We start from the raw sequence: 22924 nt of genomic DNA, 5'->3' as shown, positions 1-22924 counted from the left end.
TTACTCATTTATTCATCCATTCATTTATTCCTGTAATAAGTATTTATTGTATATTTTTCAAGGGCAGCACTAAGCTAAGGTTTCATATTACTTCATCTTATTTAATCTTCACAAGTATCTTATGATGTTGGCATTATTGTCACCTGATATGACGTATGAAGATCATGAAGAAACTGAAGTCAAGATCATTCAGGCAGTGGGCCCAGCGTCCCGTCACCTGCCCAACATCACCCAACTATGGTGCGGCCAAGACTCAAAATAATCCAGAGTCCATGCTTTTGATCTCTATCTCCATAAATTAAAAAAGAAAGAAAAGAATGAAGAATTTTCAGAGGAACAAAGTTACTTTTCAGAGGAAGAGCGCCTGGACTGCTTGGCACGTGTCTCTTGAGGAAGCTAAGGATCTTTAGGCACTGGCCGCATGAACCTGTACTTTTCCAGAACTCAGGTGGACTCTTTAGAGGTGTTATTTATAGAAAAGATCCAGGCACAGATTCTGGTCTTGTAAATCCCTCCTCCCTGTGTGCTGCATGCACGCTCTTCATGTGTAACTTCTTAAAATACCCACATTCATGCCCCTGTAGTTATTAAACGTGGTGCCAGAACACCTAGGTGCATATTCAAGGGATGATTTTTCCCAGAAATATATTTTTTAATCATGGAATATGATATTAGAGAGAAAGAGAAAGTGGGGGGAAATGCTTGCAGAATTCTTATACAGCAAGTGCAATAAAAACCCAGCTGGACAAGGTGGACCAATAAAAAACAGGGGGTAAAATGTAACCAGAGATAGCCAAGCTACTTGGGCTTTGTAGAATTTCTCTGCCTTAGGAGGACACATCCAAATTCACAGATACCAGAAGACAAAGTGGAAGAACTTCATCAACACTGCAGTACTGTCAGAGCTTTCAGGGAAAAGGGAGGTAGGGAAGAAAATGTAAAAGAGAAGCAGCGTGTGCCGAAATGACTCCACAGAGGGGCCGACGTGCAGGTGTCTCATGGGAACTGATGACTGAGGAAAACAGAAGAGAAAGGCATGGAGAACGATGACATGTCCCCAAAATAACTCTCTGCTTTTGGAGAGTGAAATGAACCCCCGGCAGCTACAGAGTCAACAGGAATTGTCTTTGGCTCGGGTGACTAGGAAGGTGTGCAGTCCTGCCAGAAATCCTCCCTCCAGAACAAATGTGGAAGTCAAGATGAAATAACAGTGCAGGACAGAAAATTGCTGGGACCCATCAACCCTCAAGCTACAATGTCCTGGATCTCAGTCTAGATGTTGAAGTGTGCTCACTGGAATTCAGTGCAGTAAGAACAGCTCTTTATGGAGCATCTTCCAGGCACTGGAAACTCCGCTGAGAAATTTACATGTGTCATCTCATCAACCTTCACTTTGGCGATGCATCCCCTGATGCTTAGAAAGTGACCTCTGCCAAGTCACAAAGGTAGTGGGAGACAAAGCTGGGCTTGAACCCAGGTGTCAGACCCGGAACCCCTGCCTGAACCACACACCTTTCCCTAAAACGCAAGCCAACAGGAAGCGCTCCAAAACAAGATGGCGTGTTAGTATTTGTAGCATCCCTGCTCCCCTAACCTCCAAAGCAGGGCCAACCTAGACATAGTTTAGTGTTTGGAGTCTTTAGCTCTCAAAGCGCAGAGCCGGCAAGTACTCAGTCACACTCCTCTTCCTCCCACACATCACTTACCGGCGATGACCAGTGGGCTTCTCAGCCAAAACCCCAGGAGGAGGTAATGTCTTCAATGCCGCATTTCAGCAGGAGCTGCCCTTCAGAGGGGTCTGTAGGCTCCCTGCTGCCCAGCAAGCCTGTGCAGAAAGCTGTGCATACCTCATAAGCACCTGCCAATATCAAGGGTGTCCAACGCACACAAGCTACGGAGATGCCAAGGTGTGCATCGGTGTCCACAATACTGGTCAGTGCTGACTGCCGTAGTCTGTAAGTCCTCTGAGGTGCCTTGATTATATTATCTCATTAAATTTTCACTGCAAGCCGGCGATGGTCGTATTGTGCCCACTTAACAGATAAGGAAATGGAGGCTCTGTTTACCAACCCAATCACAGAGCAAGACCCAAGAGTGTTCACCTTGAACACTTGTGCCCTTTCTACCACACCACGCAGCCTCCCAGCCTCTCCAATGACATGGGACTCAGGAGAATTTTCTCTATGCATCTCTTCCAGCAGAGAAATGTTTCCTGAACGAATTGGGGACCAGATACTTCCTAGAGATGAAGACAAATGACCAGTGTGGCCCTGGACACGGCCTAGGTCTCCTAGGGGGTTACCGGGATCTTTACCCCAGGGTGTCTGTGCTGGTCCATGCTCAAAAAGGGGGTAGAGGAAAATCAGTTCTTGCTCAAAGTTAGCAGTGAGCAAGCGACCTATGACAGTTGCTTCTGTCCAAGATGAAAATCATATACCTCGCTGAACTTGTAAAATAAGTGCACAGAGGGCTCTGAGAACCCCATTCCTCTGCTTGCCTGGTCTTCTCTGTCAAATAAGACGCCGTAATTATTTGTGACTTTTGTTCCTGGAAATGTGTGAACTGACAACTCCGCTGCTTTCCCCTTGGCTATGGGAGGTGTCGGGATAGGATGGGAGGGAGGGAGGTGAACGCCCTGACTCTGACTTTGGGGTTGGCTGACTTGAGGCCTAATGACTTCCCAGCTGGGGCTCTGGGGGCCAAGGGTCTATTTTTCAGAAAAGACACTTTTCAGCTCTAAAGGTCTTTAGCCACGGACCTGCTGAGGAAGAGGGAGTCTCTTGCCCCTGCCCCTCTTCCTCACTTGAGGTTGCAGCTCACCCCCAGAGAAACCGCCTCCCTGGAGCTGCCCGGCTCTCCAGCTGCTGGGGAAACACCTTCCTGATGCTCCGTAAGGCAAGGGCAGGCATGTGGCCTCACAGACGCACAGTCCAGCTGCTAACACGGTCCAGTGACCTTGTCCGTTGGGCCCCTCTGCACATCAACCCCACCCCTGTCGTCTAGAGAGACATCAGTGTCTCCATCCGGCCGTCCAGATCATACCTCACCTGGGGATGGGGTCCCACTCCCATCAGGAGAGTAGGGACTGGGTGGGTGGGACAACAGGACCAATACAGAGCTGCTTTCCGAAAGGAAGAATGTCTCCCCAAACATAACTATTTCCTGAATTATTATACTGCTGGGTGCCCCCCTCCAACTTAAAATAAATACAACCGTATCCTAGAGCTTATTGGAAAACACCAGCAAATCATGGTGGATTAAGTTCTTCCTGTTTAAAAAAGTCCAAAGATCTCAGTAAAGGGATTGTTTTGCCCACATTCTGTTTCGGGCTATAAATTTTTCACCAAATGTCCATTCATCCATTCAATCATTCATTCAATCAATATTTACTGAGCACCTATCATGTGCAAATTTCTGTCTTAATCTGAGAATTTCAGCAATAAATAAAACAAAGCCCCTGTGCACACGAAGGAGCTATTCTAATAGAGGATGACAGACAGCAAATAAACAAGGAAACACATATTTAGGGATTGATAGTAGCTTAGAGATAAGATACCTGAGAGCCAGAGGGACCCTCTGAAAACTTGGGGGAAGGAAGAAGGAAAAGTTTTTTCTGGTAAGGGCTAAATAAACCTGGAATGTTTCATTGTACCTAGAATGAAAGGAATTGGGGGAAATGTTTTACATATATAAATGTAATAGCCAAGTCCTGCTTTCTTCCTTGGAAATACAAAGCTCTCAGCCACCTGTGAGGTCTCAAGGAAGAGCTGCAGCCCCCAGCCCAGGGCCAGTTGGGTGTTTTCTCTGCCCGGCACAGTGTGCCCAGACCGCGAATGGGTTAAGGTGGCCAAGCCGAAGCTCGCAGCGTTGCATAAACAGCGCGTCAGGCGTTCTAAGCATCCTTCATCTTCCCTATCTCCCGGCCCTAGGCTGTCAATCAGCTGTCACTTGCCTGCACATCAGCAGTGTGTGCACATCACCAGGCTGTCAGCAAGGCAGCTGATGAGTCTCGGCTCCAGGCTGTCAATCATCTTTGTTTCTCTTCTACGCTCGGGAAATATTTTGGCTCAGAGAAACAAAGAAACCTGGGCAACAATGGCTCGTAGTCAGGCATTTACTCCTGTACGTGAATGTAAGATCTTAAACAAGCACTGATCACGCCTCACCTCCAAATGATGTCGGGGTCTGGGGTGGACAGAGGGGAGATGGAGAATCTGTTTTCATAGTACAGGCTTTCAAACTGTACTTCTGGTTCCCTGAGCAGACCCTGCTGGATTCACAACCCCTCTTTCCTCACCCCCCCACCAAAAAAAAAGCACGGGAACATAAAACAACGATAACGTGAAGTTATCTGAGCTTATGCCTCAGAAAAAAAATCAGAAGGCTGGGAGGATGGGAGGATGGATGACTGCTCGGTTCGAAATTATTCACCATTGATCAGGCTGGCTTTTGGGGACAGAGTAATTGTTGGATTGCCGAGTTCATTTATCTCACAGGGAATTCTGAAACGGTAGCTTCTGCGCCCGACTCTCCCACTCTCTAGGGTGTGAGGCTGCCTGGGGGCGCCCACAGACAGAAAAGCGAGCGGACTCATCAGGATCTGGATGAGGGGGGCTGGCCGATGCTTGCAACAGGCGTCATTTCACTGAATGTAAAGATCTCCTAGAACAGCCCCTGGCCTGGCATGCTGGCTGCCCCTCTCAACCCAAATATTTATTGAAAATGCCCCAGCCTCCAAAAGCCCACAATATACAAATCTAAAGAGAGACTCCTTGCAATGAGTTTCAATCCGGCAGCAAATCCAAGTGGTCCTGCTCTCCCCAGTTTGCCACTTTTGCAAAATTACCATGTATGTATTAGCATAATTAATCAACTCATCATGCAATAGATCCAAATATACTAAGTAGTCTAAAGTCCTGTAAAATTAAGGGGAAAAAAAAGCCCAAACACTTGTTATACTCTAGGGGCTTTGAAATACATTCAGCAACAATCAGATCTTTTAATTGTGTTTATCAAGGCCCGATTACCTATCATTTACCCAATGCTCTGGACCAACCTGTTCATACATACTGTGGCTGGTTCCATCATCAGCTCCGTGCTTGTGACATTTGGGCTGTTTTACAATAGACAGATCCTTTCCTACGCACAAGGCTGATTTCTGAAAACGCATCTCTCTCTGATCTAACTGGACATTAATTGCTTTTGTGCTGATGTATCTATGCCTCTTGGTCTTACAGCACAACTAGCAAATCTGATCTCTGACAAGTTGGCTGAACCTAATCAGGACAGATCAGCTGTTACCCAAGGTGCCACAGGCTGTAATTTGACGATCTTTACAGAGTTATCACTCGCCAGAAAGACAAGGAACTATAAATTCTGTCAACACTAATCCAAAACTGTGTGTTCCAAGCAGCTGTGGGCTCCCCCACCCCCAAGAAAAGATAGCACTTGTCAAATAAATACCTGAGATAATTGATAAGAGGGAATTAGAAGGATGCAGCTGATACAGTGACTGGGAGGATTATTTTTTTTAAGGGAACTTCAGAAGCAGAACATTGGGTGAGAAGTGTGAGTTGTCAAGGATAAAGAAGGATCTCAGGGAAGAAATGGATAGCAAGTCTGTACAACTCAGCTCCCGCTTATCGCTGGGTGACTTGGTTCATATTTGCCTCGCTCACTAACCAGGCAAGTGCCCAAACATTCTCAGCCTCGAAGGAAATCTCCCACAGCCGAGTCAGGCTGCCACCCGGTGACAGTGGCTTGATTGGAGGCAAGAGCACAGGGATTATTGTCAGCCTGTCAGCACTGAGCTATTCTCTGAAGACTCTGTGGTTTTCTTACAGGCGCAAAAAAAAAAAAAAAAAAAAAAAAGAGAGAGAGAGAGAGACTATTAGAGAAAATAAACTTCTTTCTTACTGTATCGCTTTGGTCCATCTTCCAAACAAAACGAAAGGGTTAATGTGGCATCATCTTCAAAAAACTCAGTGGCAAATGCGTCCCACCAGAGGTTGTCGCTGTCCTGCAAAGAGACAGATCATTCATTTAACAGGCAAGCACAGAAAATATCCCAAAGTGGAAAAGAAAAAGAAAAAAGGCAGAAAAACCCAAGTCACTGCTGGCTGGGTACTTAGCATATGTGCGTGGGTGTTCTAGAAAGGGTGTAGGCAGGCATGTGGCCACTCTTCAAATTAATTGCCTCAAATGGGGACCGAATTCCAATTCAATAAATGAGTTAATGCAAAGCGAATGAAAATTAATTCTCGAGGACATATTTGGGGAGATTTAATAAACATATTCTGGAACACAATGTGACTTTTTTTAAGAAAAGGGTTTACATTTAATGTAAAATGCATTCAGCTTTTTTTCTCTCTCTTTCTCTTTGCTCTTTGAAGAGTCCGATTGTACAAACAGAAACCACAATATTACCACCAGGTTAAGGAGAGTACATTTTTTTAAGATAATTTATTCAAAAAAATAAGTTATGTGGCTTGTAATTACTCTATGCAAATATCCCCTTGAAAGATACAAGTATCGCTGTGTGGATACACGTAGATGGATGAGTTTGTGTACACCCAACCATCACACGCACGTTGCTTGTTCTTGAGAACTGGTTTTAGATTACAGGCAATCACCAGCTTGTTATTAAAACAGATATTAAAAAATAGAGCAGTTCGGTGGAATGCAAACCATCCCAGGAACTCTGTTTGTTTGTTTCAGGTTGAATGTTTCCCCTGCTCATCCAGAAAACACTTTGAAACTGGCCCAGTTGAGGGCAGTTCAAATCATCGCTAACCTTGAAGGGAAGGGAAGGGTCTCTGCTAACAATGCACGAGGAAGGTTATGCAAAGGGTTATATTTAAAAGGGGAATCATCCCAGGCCTCATTCTCTGTGTTATGCTCAATTTATCCCCAAAATCTTAAGCATAATCTTTCTCCAGGTTTCAGGACGAGGTGGTTCACAGATGCCTGTTGGATGGAAGTGGGGAGGCAGACAGAAGAGGCCCGCTGCTCCCTACTCAACTGCCCCCACCCTGGGGCCCTGGCCAAGATCTCACCAGCCTCTCTTCTTCCCATTAAATTGTTCTGCTTATGACAACATTAAATTGTCCTCACTGGCAGGCCTCAGGAGCAAGCGTTCAGTTCTGGCAGGAATAATTTGGGGGCCACTGAACATGGACACTGTTCCTCTTTTCAGATAAGAAGCTCAGACGAATGAATATTTTTGTCTCTTTTCCGCTGGCCTCTTCCCAAACACCACAACAAAAGCCAGCTCGTTTCTTAGTAAAACACAGTAAATACAAAATCATGCAGGGGTATTTCGTGGCTCTGTATACAAACTACTCCCGCCCTCACCTCCTTTCACAAACAAATATTTATCGAGCACCTGTTATGTGCAGGACCTGGGAATACAAGGAAGGGTACAAGATTGGTCCGCAACGTCCCAGGGCTCAAAACCACTGGCAAGAGACAGTCAAGTGTCACCTAACAGGCAGCCTTGCTCCACACCTGAGACCGTGGCACAAGGCCTGGCTGCTGTGGAAACTGTCAGAGCTTCTAGAAAAATCTGTGGGTTTAGGAGTGGAGACGTAGCTGGAGCAAGAAACCCTGTTTGGGAGCTTGGATACATGGGTTTATTGTATTTCAAATCACTATTCAGATGGAAAAAGAATAATAGTTAACATTCACCGAGCGCTTACCACACGCCACGCACTGTTCCAAGTACTTTCTGGACACTCTCTCACTCCTCACTACCACCCTGATTCTTGGCTTTCTTCCCTCTTCAGTGCAGTATAAGTTTCTTGTAAGTAGGGGCTCTATTTTGCCTGCTGCTCCCTCTCCCAGTCCCTAGAATGGCACTGGGCCCATGGTACAATCCAACCAAAGCCATTTGGTGAGTGGATCACACTGCTCACATCAGTATCCCAGCTTTACAACTGCAGAATCAGATCAGATGGTGAAAGTAACTTGCCCCAGTACACGCAGCCATTAAATAGGGTGGCTGGGGTTTCAACCTGGATCATCAGACATCTAAGACCTGCCCCAGCCTCTGTTCAACTCACCTCTCTGGCGTCTTTGGGAAGGCAAGGACTGGGATTCAGAGAGAAGGAAGGGAGAGGGAAAAGGGCATATTGAGTCTCAGGTTGGGTTTGCCTGCCAATTACTTGCTCTATGCACTGCCTGGTTGCCAGGACTCATGCCCAGAAGGACACCGGCACCGTGTAGTATGGCAGGTCATCTTACATTGCTGGTGGAACTTGTCCTGTGGGCAGTCCTCAGAGCCCACTCATCCTGACCCTAACACTAGCTCTTTCCAGCTCTGTGCACTTGGACAAATTATTTTACCTCCCTGAGCCTGTTTTCTGTCTTGGAAATGAAGGATAAAGATAATGATAATAACAACAGTAATAAATATCTTGTGCAGTAGATGCAACAATAGTAATATTAATAACTATCCTGCAAGGTAGCTGTGACAATTCAGTAAGTTAGTGGGCAGAGCGGTGCCCAGCAGAGTGCCTGGAACACAGTGGAGACCAAGCCAATGCCCTTTTCCTGCCTTTACCCACCATCTTTAGTATCATTTCTAAGGGATGAAACATTCCATGTTCTAAGGAATGCTACATCAAAAATGTTCATAAATCACGCATGTTTCCAAATCACTTCAGCTGTTTGTAACCTGTGTACTTGGCAGTGACACACCTGTCTATCACACCGGTACAACTCTGGATGGAAATGTATCAACTCTCTTTTGCCCTGCTAATCATTCAGAGGCCCAGTGACTAGATCAGTTCCTCTACCTCCATTTTCCTGTAATTAACTCGTGGTTTTTAGCACTTCTGCTAGAAAATGGACCAGTGGAAGATAAAAGTCCCGCAAGAACCCACGCTGATCTGGTCACTAGGAGAAGAGAAAGGATTCAGGCTACCAAAGAGGTGAAAGAATTGTCCATGAGTAGCCAGATGGTTCCATGGGGCCAGACAAATGAGTGTTGGCAGAAGTCAGGGGAGGAGTAATGATCCAAGAAGAGGAATATCATTTGATTCAAACTAACTTAATGGAACATGAGATGAGTCAGCATCTCAGGAAATGTCAGGACAGGTGTGATAGGAGAAGGTCACATTAGGTAACTATGCACATACACATAAAATCAATTGGCTTTGGCCACAAATCTTAGGACATTCCAAAAATAAAAATCGACTATGTGCTTTCACTGTGTCAGACGCATCATAGGTACATAAAATAGTTATCTCTGTGTTTTGTCTGATAGAATGAATGAATGAAAGAATGAATGAATGAGAGAAATTCCTTTTTGTTCCATCAAAAACCCAACTCAAGAAAATCACTGCACAAAGTTTTTGTGAGACCTAGATGGTTGACCCCACTTTGTCTGTTGGCCAATATTTTTAAACTGACATAAAAATTGGGGGGATATATTTTCAAGCTATCATTGTCAACTGACCCCTAAACACATATATAAAGCCTTTGAATTAGTCTTTAATGATGAGAGAAAAATGATGATGGCAAAAGGGAATTAAAAAGGAGTTCGAGATTTGCAGATACTAATATATATAAAATAAACAACAAGTTTCTACTGTACAGCACAGGGAACTATATTCAGTATCTTGTAGTAACCTATAATGAAAAAGATTCTGAAAATGAATGTATGTATGTGTATGGATGACTGAGACACTATTTTGTACACCAGAATTTACACAATATTGTAAACTGACACTTCAACAACCACCAAAAAAAAGTAGTGTTTTAAGAAAAAAAAATGACTAAATGCCAAGTACAGGCCAGTCTCAATTGGCTTTTTTCTGAAGGAAGCAGATCATGGAAAAAACACATGTTTCGGGGCCTGGGTTAATAGCAGTACCTATAACTCAGTATTTTTTAAGTTTTTCCCATGAATTGAACCATCTGATATACACAACTGCCCTCATTGCTGCCGAGGGGCAAAGCAGGCTGCCTCAGAGAGAATTTATACCCTTCATCTCTGTGTTACACCAACTTCAACACCTGAGTTCTGCCTCTTGTATGCTGGACGACCTTGGTCAAGCCCTCTAACTTTACATCGATTTGCTCATTGGCAAAGTGAAAACAATCATTTCAGTAGATGGTGAGGACCAAGGATTAACTGCGCAGCGCATAGTAGCTGCTCAATAAAGGGCAGCTGTTAATTATTTATTATGGTCTCCTTTGCCCCAAGATTATAAATGGAGACTCCGAATTTCAATAAAACTAAACGCCTCAGTAAAGCTCAGACAGCTAGAAAGTGGAGAAGCTAAAATTCACATAGAAGTCTGCCTAGTTCCAGTCCATTTTCAAAAATAGATTTAATTTTTTTAGAGCAGTTTTAGGTTCATGACAAAATTGAAAGGCAAGTACAGAAGGTTCCCACACACCCCCGGCCACACACGTGCGTTGCCTCCCCCGTGATCGGTATCCCTCACCTCAGCAGGAGGTTTGTTACAGTTGATGAACTAACTGACCAGCCCATGTTTTTACCAAATAATCCTGCTTGAAAAATGATTTTTCACCTCGGGGTGAAAACGATTCACAAAAGCAGCGGATCTCCTCCTCCAGTTCCTCCAGATTTTGCCCCCTTTCCCCACTTACATGTGGTTTTTCTGAAAATAAAGCTCCTCTTTGAACACCTCTTCTTTCCACTTTGCAGTGGAAAAAAAAACTAGATCACAGTCTGATCTAGTTCCTGGGATCAGTTAGGCCATTTTAGGGGAGAAATTTGTGAAATAACGAGGCCAGGCGTCCAGGCAGTGGCGGCAGCGCAGCTAAAAATACCTGGGCCGAACCAGATACGGAACCCACGGCAGAAGGTCTAACGAGGGGACTGGGAGGAGCTCGGTTCTCAGCCACACAGCCAAGCTAACAACCTCACGCATTGTGGACAACGATGAAACTCAGTGCCTCCATCATTCATCTTCTAGATGTCGGTCACCTGGAATGGTCTGAGCGTTGCAGACAAAGGCACGTGCGCTGTGCGTGGTAACATGTGAGGAAGAGAAAGAGCCCAAGGAAATAGAACAGAAAATGACTGGTCACAGTTGTGCAGTCCTGTCTACAGGCTAGCTCTTCTGCTTTCTGATTGCAAGCTTGGTGTTTCCCTCACTGGAAAAATGGAAGAACCAGGAGATTCCCTGGGGAGTGGGCTGCACGGTCAAGGCCGGCAAACTGACCATTAGGAGGCAGCATGGGCAAAGTTTCCAAGGCTGTTTTGCAGCAAAGATTCCAAAGAGAAGCTAAGTCTGATTTCCCCTAAGGTGTGAGGGGTGAGTAGGATGCTGCTGACCACTCTCCATGCAGACAACACCCTCAGGTCGAAGCAACAAGGATATGAACCAGGAAGGGCCTTGAGACCGACCTGTAGGTCAAGATCGACCTTTCAGGACTCCGAGGTAAAGGTTACAATAAATGCCCTTAACAAAAAACCAAGAGCCTGAGGCCTCATTCCCAGGTGTGTGGGGTGGCTGTGCACACCGGCTACTGCCAGACATAACAGACACAGCATTCGGTGTATACATGGTGAAAGACATTCCATCCAGGGAAAAGCCATCCTTACCACACTGAGGACCAGCATAGTCAGGAGTTTGTCTGTGTGGAGCCAAAGGATCCAACAATGTACCACGGGTCCCTGGTTAACCATTTCCTGCCTCCTGGTCTTTGCATACATTGTTCTGCTGGCCTGGCACTCCCAGCAAATACCAAGTCCCATTGTTTGGATTTCTTCTTTCCCTGTCACCTGTGCTAGGAAAGCTTGACAACTCTACCCTGGTTAGAGTGTGGGTCAAATTACAATTGAAACACTGCATTTATCTAAACCTCTGACTGCTGTAGTAGACTGTGAGAGGCTCAAGGATGGGACTGGGTGGCAGGCATCTCTCTGTCCTCAACAGATCTCCCACCTAGCAGCTACCCAACAAGGAGTAGACCAGATGGAGAGGTTGTACTCGTACAGTAAGAGTCTTCCTCAAAGGTTACTGGAATCGCAAGTCTAAACCCAGTGGTTAAGGGGTCAGGACAGTGAACAAGCAAGTCTTCTCTCTGTCACATCACTGGTGCCTCACTTTCCATCAGTGGCTGCACAAGCCACCCATGTGGCACGTTCATATTGATGCAGAAACTACTTCCCACCTACCTTGCCATCAGTTGAACCACCGTGGGGTACTTTCTTGTTCTTTACAGTGAAATGTTGGTTAAGTGACTATACTTCACTGACTGTAACTGAAATTAGGGAGGTTTTCCTTTATTAATTTTTAAAAATAGAGAATAAAAGATAATATGATGTAGACCCGTGGGCCCATTATCCAGAATCGACAATTATTAAAATATCTCATTTTTCCTTTTTAAAAGGAATTAAAAATTATAAATAAAAATAAGTGTCCTGGGTCTCCCTATCCGGCTCTGTTTTTCTCTCCCTCCCTCCAGGCTCCCAGAAACAACCGTCTCATGGGAATCGCATGGCTCTTCCTAACCCATCTTTTATATTTATTACATACATGACTCTACTCATATGCAGTTCTGGTTTAAGTTTTTACTATTTTATTAAAGTGATTTACACTATGTTCCCTTCTTTAAATTTGCTTTTTTTTAATTATTATTATTCAACATTGTGTTTTGGAGCCGTTTTATATACTAGGTCTTCTTCTTTCCTTATACCTGCCACCTGGTAGTACGCTGAATGAATGTAATATATTTTATGTAAGCATTTTGCTACTAATGATCGCTAAACAGTTTCTGATTTTTTGTCATTATCACAATGCTGCAGTAAGTATCTTTGCGGTGTCCCTCTGTGCGAACATGTAAGAATTTCTTTGGGGCATCTATCTGAAGGAGGCACGCCTAGGCATCGAGCGTGTGCTTGTCTGTATTTTTGGTTCTTCCATTAGAGGGTCGCTGTGCTTCCAGACTGAAGACTTCTGGTCTGAACATGCACGGGTAGAGGTGAAACAGAAGGCATTTGTAAGTGATATATTTCCAAGTGAGTTCTAATGACAGAGTCTACATAATTACAAAGCAGAGTCCAGCTCTGCCAGAGAAGGATGATCATGGGAAAGTCCAGAGAAGATGAAATGACAGAAGACCACTACTTATAAAGTTTGTCTATCATTCTCTTAAAGGCAGAGTATATCTTAGGGGCTTCATTTACCAAAAGGAGGATTCTTTCTTGAGACTGACAAAAGAAAGAAAGCAGAGGTGATTCCTGGTCCTCCAGAATGGCTCACGGGACAGAATGGTGGGTTACAAAACGGCCCAGTGTGTGGGCGCAGAGGAGGGGAGGCGGGGGCATCCAACTCCGTATCCCCTGCCACCAGTCTCCTTGGGGAGGTCATGCCTGCTTTTTCCTTTCAATCCTTCCTGTTGTTTAGTATCTGAACAGTGCCTATTTAGTGTTTAGTGAATATTAATAAGTCAAAAGTGGATTCTTTTCCCAAAGCTGCAAAGTAACAACAGCAGAGAGCCACCTCCAGGTAAATAAAGATGAAATTAACTCAGCCTGAACACAGGCGGTGGGGGGAGCGGTGAGGACAATTCCTGTATATTTTAATTAACTAAAAATACCATGAAAGCTTCTCCACTCTAAATAAGCCCCTCTATGCATTTCTGCAACGAAAACCCTTGGTCCTTTTGTCCCATCTCACAGGTGAGCCCAAGTTGCCCTGGCAGCCAAATCAGATATTGGGATGAGAGATGCACTCGGTCAAATAGCAGCAGAAAGTCTTAATTATATTTAAACATCCACAGAAGCATTTTGCTTCCATCCCAGATTCTCTTCTGTCCCCATCTCTGTCCCTCTCCACCAAAAACGGGATCCTGGTGCCAGGGCTGCCCCCCGGCATCTTTAACTTAAGCATTGACAGGTTATGTGGGATTTTTGCCAGAGTAATTATTTTTCAATTCAACAATAATGAGAAATTACCATGGCAACCACTTGTCACGTGGCCCACATACACCCCCTCCAAAGAATGAACCATACATAAAGCATCTATTCCTTGAAAAATGTGGTTTTTTAATGAAAATAAACTCAAACAGGTCAAAGTGGGGTATATGAAGGGACGTGGAAACAGGATGATGAGAAGGGCATTGACTTTCTTCAGCACCTTGAGGTTCTGGAAAATGATGACATCGCGTCCTACAACCCCACCTTCCTGTACACCCGCCCACGTGGATAGCACTCTGTTCGCCTGTGTCTTTGCATTTCGGTCACTCCCATTTCACATATGTCAGCCAACCTCTCTCAGAAGACACTGAAGACGGAATAGAAGTGTCCCCACGACTGAGGCCGACGCACACTTGGCCATACTTGCTTTCCCTAAATTTCTTTGCCTGTCATATCCACAGGTTAAGACGGAAGCAGTAAAACCCCCAAATCTCATACTTGTCCCTTCATAGAAGCCCCCTCGCACTCAAGGCGATACAGACCCCTTATTTTCCCTAACTACAAAAGTCTTTTCGCTTCCTTCATTTCTCCAAACCTGGGAGTCTCGTATCATACCATGTCTAGTCCAAATTAGCCGCATTTAATAATAATAGTCAACAGTTACCTGGCACTTACTATGTGTTGGCCACCAATCTGAACTCGCTGAATAATATAAACCCCTGGAAACCTCACAATGACCCTAGGGAATAAGTTCTATGATTGTTATTGTTTTTAAATGCCAATGTTGTTCTAGTTCTTTTTATTTCTTTTTTTAAATTTTTTTTAATGTTACTGAAGTATAATCGGTGTACAATGTTGTGTCAATTTCTGGTGTACAGCACAATGCTTCAGTTGTACGTGCACATACATATATTCCTTTTCATTGTAAGTTACTACGAGATATTGAATATAGAAGTTCCATGATTTATGCCATTTTATAGGTGAGAAAACTGAGGCACAGAGAAGTTAAATATGTACTTAAGATTACAAAGCTAACAAGTAGCAGAGAGAATTTAAACACAGGGACTCTGGCTCTTGAGTCTGGGGTCATATCTGTTACTTTGTCCAGAACAACGTTCTTCGAAACACCTACGGTCTTCTTAGTTGTTTCAACATCCAATTAATGCCAAGTGCACTGAATGGTTGGGGCTCCCTCTCCTGAACAGACAGCCCACAGCAAGGCTTTCCACCACGTCTACGGAAGGTATTCTACTTCGAGACACAGAAATAAAAGTCATTAGGTTGGATCATCCGCTGTCACCAGCTGGTAATTGCACGAGCTTGTAAGGACACAGGGAGAGAATTTTACATGCCCCCTTTTTCTTGAATGTTATGCCATTTAAAAAAAAAATCACGTCCTAGGGGTTGTAGTTTTTTTTTTTCTTTTCTCTCATGGCGTTTATCCTCAACTAAGGTGCGTTTCATTTAACAGTAAACGTTAGTTAACTTTCTAACAGGGAAATCTCAAACGGCATGTTACTAGGAGAGTAAATTATGTGTCTTGATAGAACATCTCAGGGTTGCACTCACAGTTCAAGGCTTCCCTTTTAGAAAGTGCCTCCTACATTTCACTCCCTTGTGCTGCTGCCTTGGGACAGACACGTATTAAAAGAGGCAGAAAGCAGGACGTGGCATCTTCCAGTTACAGCTCTGCAGCCATGGATACATCAGGGCCTTTTCCCCCAAACACCTGGGCCATCTGTGTATTTCAGTCTCCATTCTTGCCTTTTGAAATCATCTCTTAATTGTGAGGATTCCAAAGAGAAATGCTACCAACGATCATCTGAAAACAACGACTAAAATGGATACAGGTTGAGGTGCCCAAAACTGAGCATTTCACCACTGGACTTAGCACAACTGTCCTAAAATGACAGTTGTCTAAAAGTTTAAATCTCTATCAGCTTTATGAAGGCGGAATCTCTGCCGGTGCCTGCCCGCTCTCTCAGCCGAAACCAAACACCTGGCAGGTTCGCAACAAGTAAGTCCTCGATTACTTGATTATTTAAATTACTGAATTGAGCAAATAAATACTTGTTTAATTAAAACAAGCATAGGGACAAACCCCTGAAGAAAAACAACCGTTTTGTTTTCATGATGGTTGGACACTTCTGCTCTCTTTCCTGTCCACCTGTCTGCTAGGCTGGGGTGTTAAATACTTCCTGAACGACTGGAGAGAAAGCACGTAAGAGTTTCACAGTGAATCGCTTTCTAGTCCTCACAGCATTCCTATCATGCTGGTGCCTTTATTATCCCAATTTAAATGGGGAAACTGAGGCCCCAGGAGGTCAAGATTAGACCCAAGGTCACAGACCAAATACGAGGCAACAGGGGGATTTGACTCCTGAAGATTCTGGTTTCTGAACGTCTGTTTCTACAACGTGTCACTGCCTGTTCTCGTCTAGATTATTCTGATGTGAAAGAGGAGTAGTAGTTTCTTCATAATTAAATGTTCGCTTTTCTACTCCATCCTGGAGACATGCACTCTGACGTATCAAGAATAATAGAGTAGGGATCCTGCGCAGACCCACTTTGAAAATGACGTGGCAGGACATTACTCTGGCAGCACTGGGCTCGCGGGTGACAGTTCTGGGCGGCGAGCGCCATACCTCATGTTACATCACAGCCTCTGAGTGGGAGAGGTCCTGAGAGGCGGGCTAATGTGATGAGGGTAGCAACTCGTATATCTTGAGAGGAGCTCACCATCAAATCAGGCACAAATTTTCTGTTGCAACATAAACACCTCAGACGAGACAACATTTCTGGAAAAGCTCGCAAGATGCAAAAGCTCGGGTTTGTGACCTGCCTAACTGCATCTGCATCAAATGACAGGAGTAATTCTTAGAGTCACCACTAAAACTCGGGAAGACGGTAGCAGGGCTGAATTTTCCCTTCTTTTTACTTGGGAAAAGGGAAAAGATTTTTGTTCACAAAAGATAAACATAAGAAACCCAGCATATGCTCAAAACTCAGAAGGAAAATAGTAGGTTTCTGTTGACGGTGGTTGAAGGACTCCATGCTCTTCTCATTTTACACAACTGTTCACTGGGGACTTAAGATTCTAAGATGCCAGTGGCACCGAGGCCTCTGTGACAGTTCCCAGCTTCTCTTCGGGAGCTCCTGCTGCCTCACCGACTTCCCCACCTGTGAACCGAAGAGGCCTCGCAGACAGCACACGGCCAAAGCCAGACCCACCCCTATTTTCACCACACCCTGAGCCTATTCTCAGGACTCTTTTCTATTTTTTCAAATAAATTGTAGTTAATTTACAACGTAGTGTTAGTTTCTAGTGTACAGCATAGTGATTCAGTTACACACATAGATATACTCTTTTTCATATTCTTTTTCACTATGGGTTATTACAAGGTATTGAATATAGTTCCCTTTGCTATATAGTAGGACCTTGTTGTTTATCTGTTTTATATATAGCAGTTTGTATCTGCTAATTTCAAACTCCTAATTTATCCCTCCCCACCCCCTTTCCTCCCACAGGTTTGTTTTTTATGTCTGTGAGTCTCTTTCTGTTTTATAAATAAGTTCACCTGTATCACTTTTTTAATATTCCACGTAGAAGTGATACCATATGATATTTTGTCTTACTCTGTTTTATTTACTTCACTTAGTATGATAATCTCTAAATCCATCCATGTTGCTGCAAATGGCATTATTTATTCTTTTTTTATGGCTGAGTAATATTCCATTGTACATATAAACCACAACTTCTTTATCCAGTCATCTGTCAGTGGACATTTAGGTTGTTTTCATGTCTTGGCTATTGTAAATGGTGCTGTTATGAATATCGGGGTGCATGTGTCTTTTTAAATTAGTTTTCTCTGGGCAAATGGCCAGGAGATCTCTCCACTCTTTTCCATCTCAATAATGTAATTCCAGGTTCTCAGTCTCTTAGCCCAAACTTTCAGGACATATTCCTGATTTCCCTCTTTTCCTAAGCCCACACCTCCCATCTATCAGCCATGGCCCGGCATCTACTTCCCACCTATAATGGAGCCCACCAATGTTTCTCTCCCGCTGCCACCCTCTTTGTCTGGGCCTCCAGTAATTCCACCCTGGACAACACTGGCTGCTTCCTAATCCTTCTCTCTGCCCGCAACCCATTCTCCTGCACTTGTGCTCTGCAGAAAAGCCCACCTGATCTTTTAACAGCGCCCACTGGACTGCATCACTCCCTGTTGAAACCCTCCCATGGATCCCCCTCGGTGCTCATCGCCATGGAGCCCACTGCCCTACATGGCTGGGACTTGGTCCTTCTTCTTGGTTCACCTCAGTTCACCTCGCTCAGTGTAGCTCGCGGGCCTGGGCTCTTGCTACAAACACCTTCTTTCTGCCCAGGGCCACTCTGCTCCACGACAAGTCCTTCACACATGCTGTCCCATCCGTGAGCAGATGCCTTTCCTCTACTTGGCAGGGCTCTCTCTTCCTTGTCATTCAGACCTCAAATTCTGTGTCACTGGTCACCACTCAATCTACAGGAGCCAAGTTTTCTACCAAATCAGTCAATGTTTTTCCTTTGGGATGCACTTAGCACCTGATTTTGTCTATGTGATGTGTTTCCTGTCTTCTGACCTACCAGAAAACAGAAGCTTGCTACGAGCACAGGAGCCTGCTGCCTGCTTTGCTGTGGAAACTGGTACACAGTAGGTGCTTAATAAGTGACTGCTTAAATAAATGAGTGTACCAAAACTGTATCAAACAAGAGAAAAAGAAGAGAAATCTATTCAGGAGACCAGCTTAATCTCTCTCTTGAACTTCCACAGGGCAGCATTCCCCAGACCCAGGCTTGTCACAGCCTGATTGGCCACAACTACATAATAAAGTACCAGGAACTTATCGAATCTTTATTCCCTTTAATTTTTAAAATAAATATATGCCATGAATTAAAAGCATTAAAAATATTCATGCCCTTTGACTCAGTAATTCTATTTCTGGGAATCCATCCAAAGGACATAATCCAAAAATATGTAAATGCTTTATATGCAAAATATCCACCACAGGAGAGTTCATAATAGCAAAAAAAAAAAAAAAAAAAAAAAAAAAAAACCCTAGGAACAATATGCTGCCCTACAAGGGAGGAAAAATTCCAGAAACTATGATCTGTCCACTAGAAAAAAAATAGGAATCTTTAAACATGATGTTTACCCGTAGTCTACAATAACCAAAGCAAGCTTAAGTTATAGTGTAAAATGAAGAAAGTGAGGTGGCAAACAGAGCAGCAGCCCAGATGGGGGGGCTGAGAAACAGACAGGAGCATGCACGGGACCTGAGTCTATGAAAGAGGTGGCCTTGCTGGGGAGTGGGGAGAAGGTGGACTACTGGACAAGTAGTGCTGGGACCACTGGCTTTTCACGTGGGAAAAATAACATTTGATTCTGCCTCACATAACCAAAGATAAATTCCAGATGGATTAACTAGATACATGAAGAAAAGCAAAATTTTCAAACTATTAGAAGAAAATATAGAATATTTTAGATGACCTCAGAACAGGGGAAACATTTGTAAACAAACACTACAAGGACAAATTGTATGAGAAATAAGTGATCTGTTTGAATCCATCAAGAGGTAAATATTTCTTATGACAAAAGACATTATAAACATGTTACAATATAAGTGACAAGCTGGGAGAGGATTAGTAACTAGAATGTATAACAAACTGTTACAAATCAAAAATCAATAAAAGTATTAAAGAGCGAAAAATGTGAAAGTATCATTCCCAGAAAGTGGTCAATAAAGCAATGAAAAGATGTTCTATTTCAGTTGTAGTCAAGAAAAGGTAAATTAAATCTAAGCCCTTGAACATCCATGTGAAAAATCAAAAAAATTGAATGATACCACGTGCTGTGGAGAGCTGAGGAAATGGGAGCTCACGTACATCATGGTGACTTCTCCTCATAGTCTGAAAGCCCCGGAGCCCAGAGTGGGCGGATGCCAGCCCACCCTCCCACTCAGCGCCGACCACTGTCCTGGACGTCATCGCAGCCTGATGGACTTTCCCTCTATCCTCTCCACCCCTTCATTTGCAATATTCTTCTTTTTTTAATTTTTAATTTTTTAAACACTTTTATTGTTTATTATTATAAACACAGATGGTATGGTTCTTGTACTGTAAACTAAACATATTTCAGATGTACAATTTGATGAATTTTGGTAGATGTGTACACCTATGAAACCACCACCACAATTAAGACAGCTAACATTTCCATCACCCCTCAAGAGGTGCAAGTTTTGAATTCCCACTTTATCCCTTCCCACCTCCTTTACCCCCTGGTAACCATAAGTTTGTTCTCTATGCCTGTGAGTCTCTTTCTGTTTTGTAGATAAGTTCATTTGTACCCTTTTTAGATTCCACATATAAGTGATAAAATGGTATTTTTCTTTCTCTTTCTGATTTACTTCATGTAGACTGACAATCTCCAGGTCCGTCCATGTTGCTGCAAATGGCATTATTTTATTCTTTTTATGGCTGAGTAGTATTCCACTGTATATATACACTACAACTTCTTTATCTAGTCATCTGTCAGTGGACATTTATGTTGTTTCCATGTCTTGGCTATTGTAAATAGTGCTGCTATGAACATTGGGGGTGGTGTGTGTGTCTTTTTTGAATTATATTTTTCTCCGGATATATGCCCAGGAGTGAGACTGCTAGATCATATGATACATCTATTTTTAGTTTTTTAAGGAATCTCCATACTTCCCTCCATAGTGGCTGCACCAATTTGCATTCCCACCAACAGTGTAGGAGGGTTCCTTCTTCTCCATACCCTCTCCAGCATTTATTGTTTGTAGACTTTTTAATGATGGGGATTCTGACTGGTGTGAGGGGATACTTCACTGTAGTTTTGATTTGCATTTCTCTAATAATTATTCACTTGCAATATTCTCCCCCCCCCCCAGTCTTCCACTGTTTCCCAAATATCGTTTGCTTATTCAAGACCTCCACCCAAGTCTTGCCTCCATCCCGAAGCCTCCCAGGACTTCCAAACTACAGAAAAGCCTCCATTATCTAGACTGAGAAACCTTTAAAAAATTTTTTCAATTACTATGAGCCTCATGCTGACGACTCCTGTAGTACTATATTTAATTTAATTTAATTTTACATTGTGTCTCGTTATTACATTTTCATGTCTCAACAACTCTAAACCCCATGGGTCAAGACACCATATTCTTTGGGCTGGTCTTTGCTTCCCATGGCTTACCTGGCACACATTTACTGTGTTTACTTATGAACCAGACACTGTGCATTTTCTATTTCAGCCTTTTGAGCATTATTGTTATTATCCTCATTTTACAAATGAAGAAAAAACCCAAACCACAGAAAGGTTGCTTAATTTTTCCAGTCACACAGCTGGTACCTGCTGGAATCAGTGTTCAAGGCCATGTCCTGGCTCCAGAACTCATCCCTTTTAATTGACATGAGAGAGAAAACATTGGTAATAAGAGGTCACATATAAGACTGGTGTGTTCGTAGAAGACTTGCTTCATTATTCACAATAGGCAAGAAATGGAAATAATCCAAATGTCCATCAACTGATGAGCGGATACACAAAGTGGTACCTCCATATAATGGAATACAGTTAGCAATGGAAGGGGCGAAATACTGACAAACGCTTTCACATGTTCCTCAAAAACATGGCGCTAAGCGAAAGAAGCCGTACACAAAATGCCACATATTGTTTGACTCCATTTATATGAAATAGCCTGATCCTGGCTTGACCACTTTACTAGCTGTGTGATCTCAGGCAAATTACATAAGCTCTCTGTGCCTCTGTTTCATCAAGTGCAAAATCTTCACCTTTCATTGTGAAGATGACACTACGTAATACATGGACCAGAGACTGGGACAGAGTGAATACCCAGTAAAAGGCATGATTATTAAGTGGTGGAGAAAGTCCGAAGGCCAGAGTTGCCATGGATATTAAATAATACATATCAGTAATGCCTCTTATAGGACAGCCCCCACACTTTACAACCCGATGGCCTGGGGCTGGATGCCCGTGAATCACTTCTTTGCTCTGTGATTCTGGGCAAGTTATTCCATCTGAGTTGCCTTTGCTGGGAAAATGGGAGCCACGAGGGTAGCTCGTAGGACTGTTGCGAGGATTAAATGAACAGATACATTAAAGTGCTTAGCACAATGCCTGGCACACAAGAAGCCCTTGTTAATTTCTACCCATCATTATTGATCCGGGTATCAGTGTTAGGTGGCATTAAAGACAAGACAGAGATCTCTATCCTTAGAAGACATATAATCCAATTAGCCTGTTTTCCCAGTGTTGCCACTGACAGTGGGTACGAACAAGGATGCCCTCCTTGCTCCGTCTCCCTTTGGAGACTGCAAACTCCCTAAGGGCGGGATCAGGGTTCTGTTTTTCACTGTCTCCCCTGTGCCTTGCATAGTGCCTGCCCTGGAAAGAACGAGGGTACTCCATCCATCGAAGTGAGTTTTCAATGCAGCCTGAAAGAAGCCAGGCCTCTGTTTTGCACGCCAGCCTCAAATCCACAGTTGCATGTGGTTTGGGCTAATTTGCATCTCAGCATCTCAGAAAGCTCTGCATTCAGCTAGTCAGTTTGCTTCCTTGTCAGCTAGATATCACATCTTGCACGGCAAAGAGCGCTCTTGAGAATTGTGGCTTGCCTGCCAGCACCCATATTTGGTCCTGCAGGATTTTTCACTTCCTCCTTCCTTCTCCATGGAAGGCAGAAAACTGGGTTCCAATTCTGATCCTGGTCATTCTTTGCAGGGCGACCGTAAGCAATACATATCAAAGAATCCAAAGTGTTCAAAATGTTCTTAGAGGATGTGCTTGGGCCTCAGTTTCTTCGTTTGTCAAGTAGAAGGACGATTCTAAGGGTCCTTCCAAAGGCATCCTGCCAGAACACTTGCTTCTTCAGGAATTTATTGTTCCTAAAGGAACCTGCCCCCCTTCCCTATTCTTGCGTTCAGGGAAAATGTTTTTGGGGGATCCTGGTCAG

At 43.7% G+C, this 22924-nt stretch overlaps 1 protein-coding gene across 10 annotated transcripts in view; it reads right to left on the bottom strand.

Annotated features, from left to right (window-relative positions):
* LDB2 (LIM domain binding 2) overlaps positions 1-22924 on the bottom strand; it is a 349516-nt gene that overhangs the window by 217968 nt on the left and 108624 nt on the right. For all 10 annotated transcript variants that reach the window (XM_074349980.1, XM_074349978.1, XM_074349981.1 and 7 more), the window contains exon 2: positions 5917-6019. In XM_074349980.1, the coding sequence (XP_074206081.1) occupies positions 5917-6019 (103 nt within the window). The remainder of the gene's footprint in view (positions 1-5916; positions 6020-22924) is intronic.

This window comes from Camelus bactrianus, chromosome 2 (assembly GCF_048773025.1).
Source record: "Camelus bactrianus isolate YW-2024 breed Bactrian camel chromosome 2, ASM4877302v1, whole genome shotgun sequence".
NCBI lineage: Eukaryota > Metazoa > Chordata > Mammalia > Artiodactyla > Camelidae > Camelus > Camelus bactrianus.
This window is presented reverse-complemented; position numbering and strand designations above follow the sequence as displayed.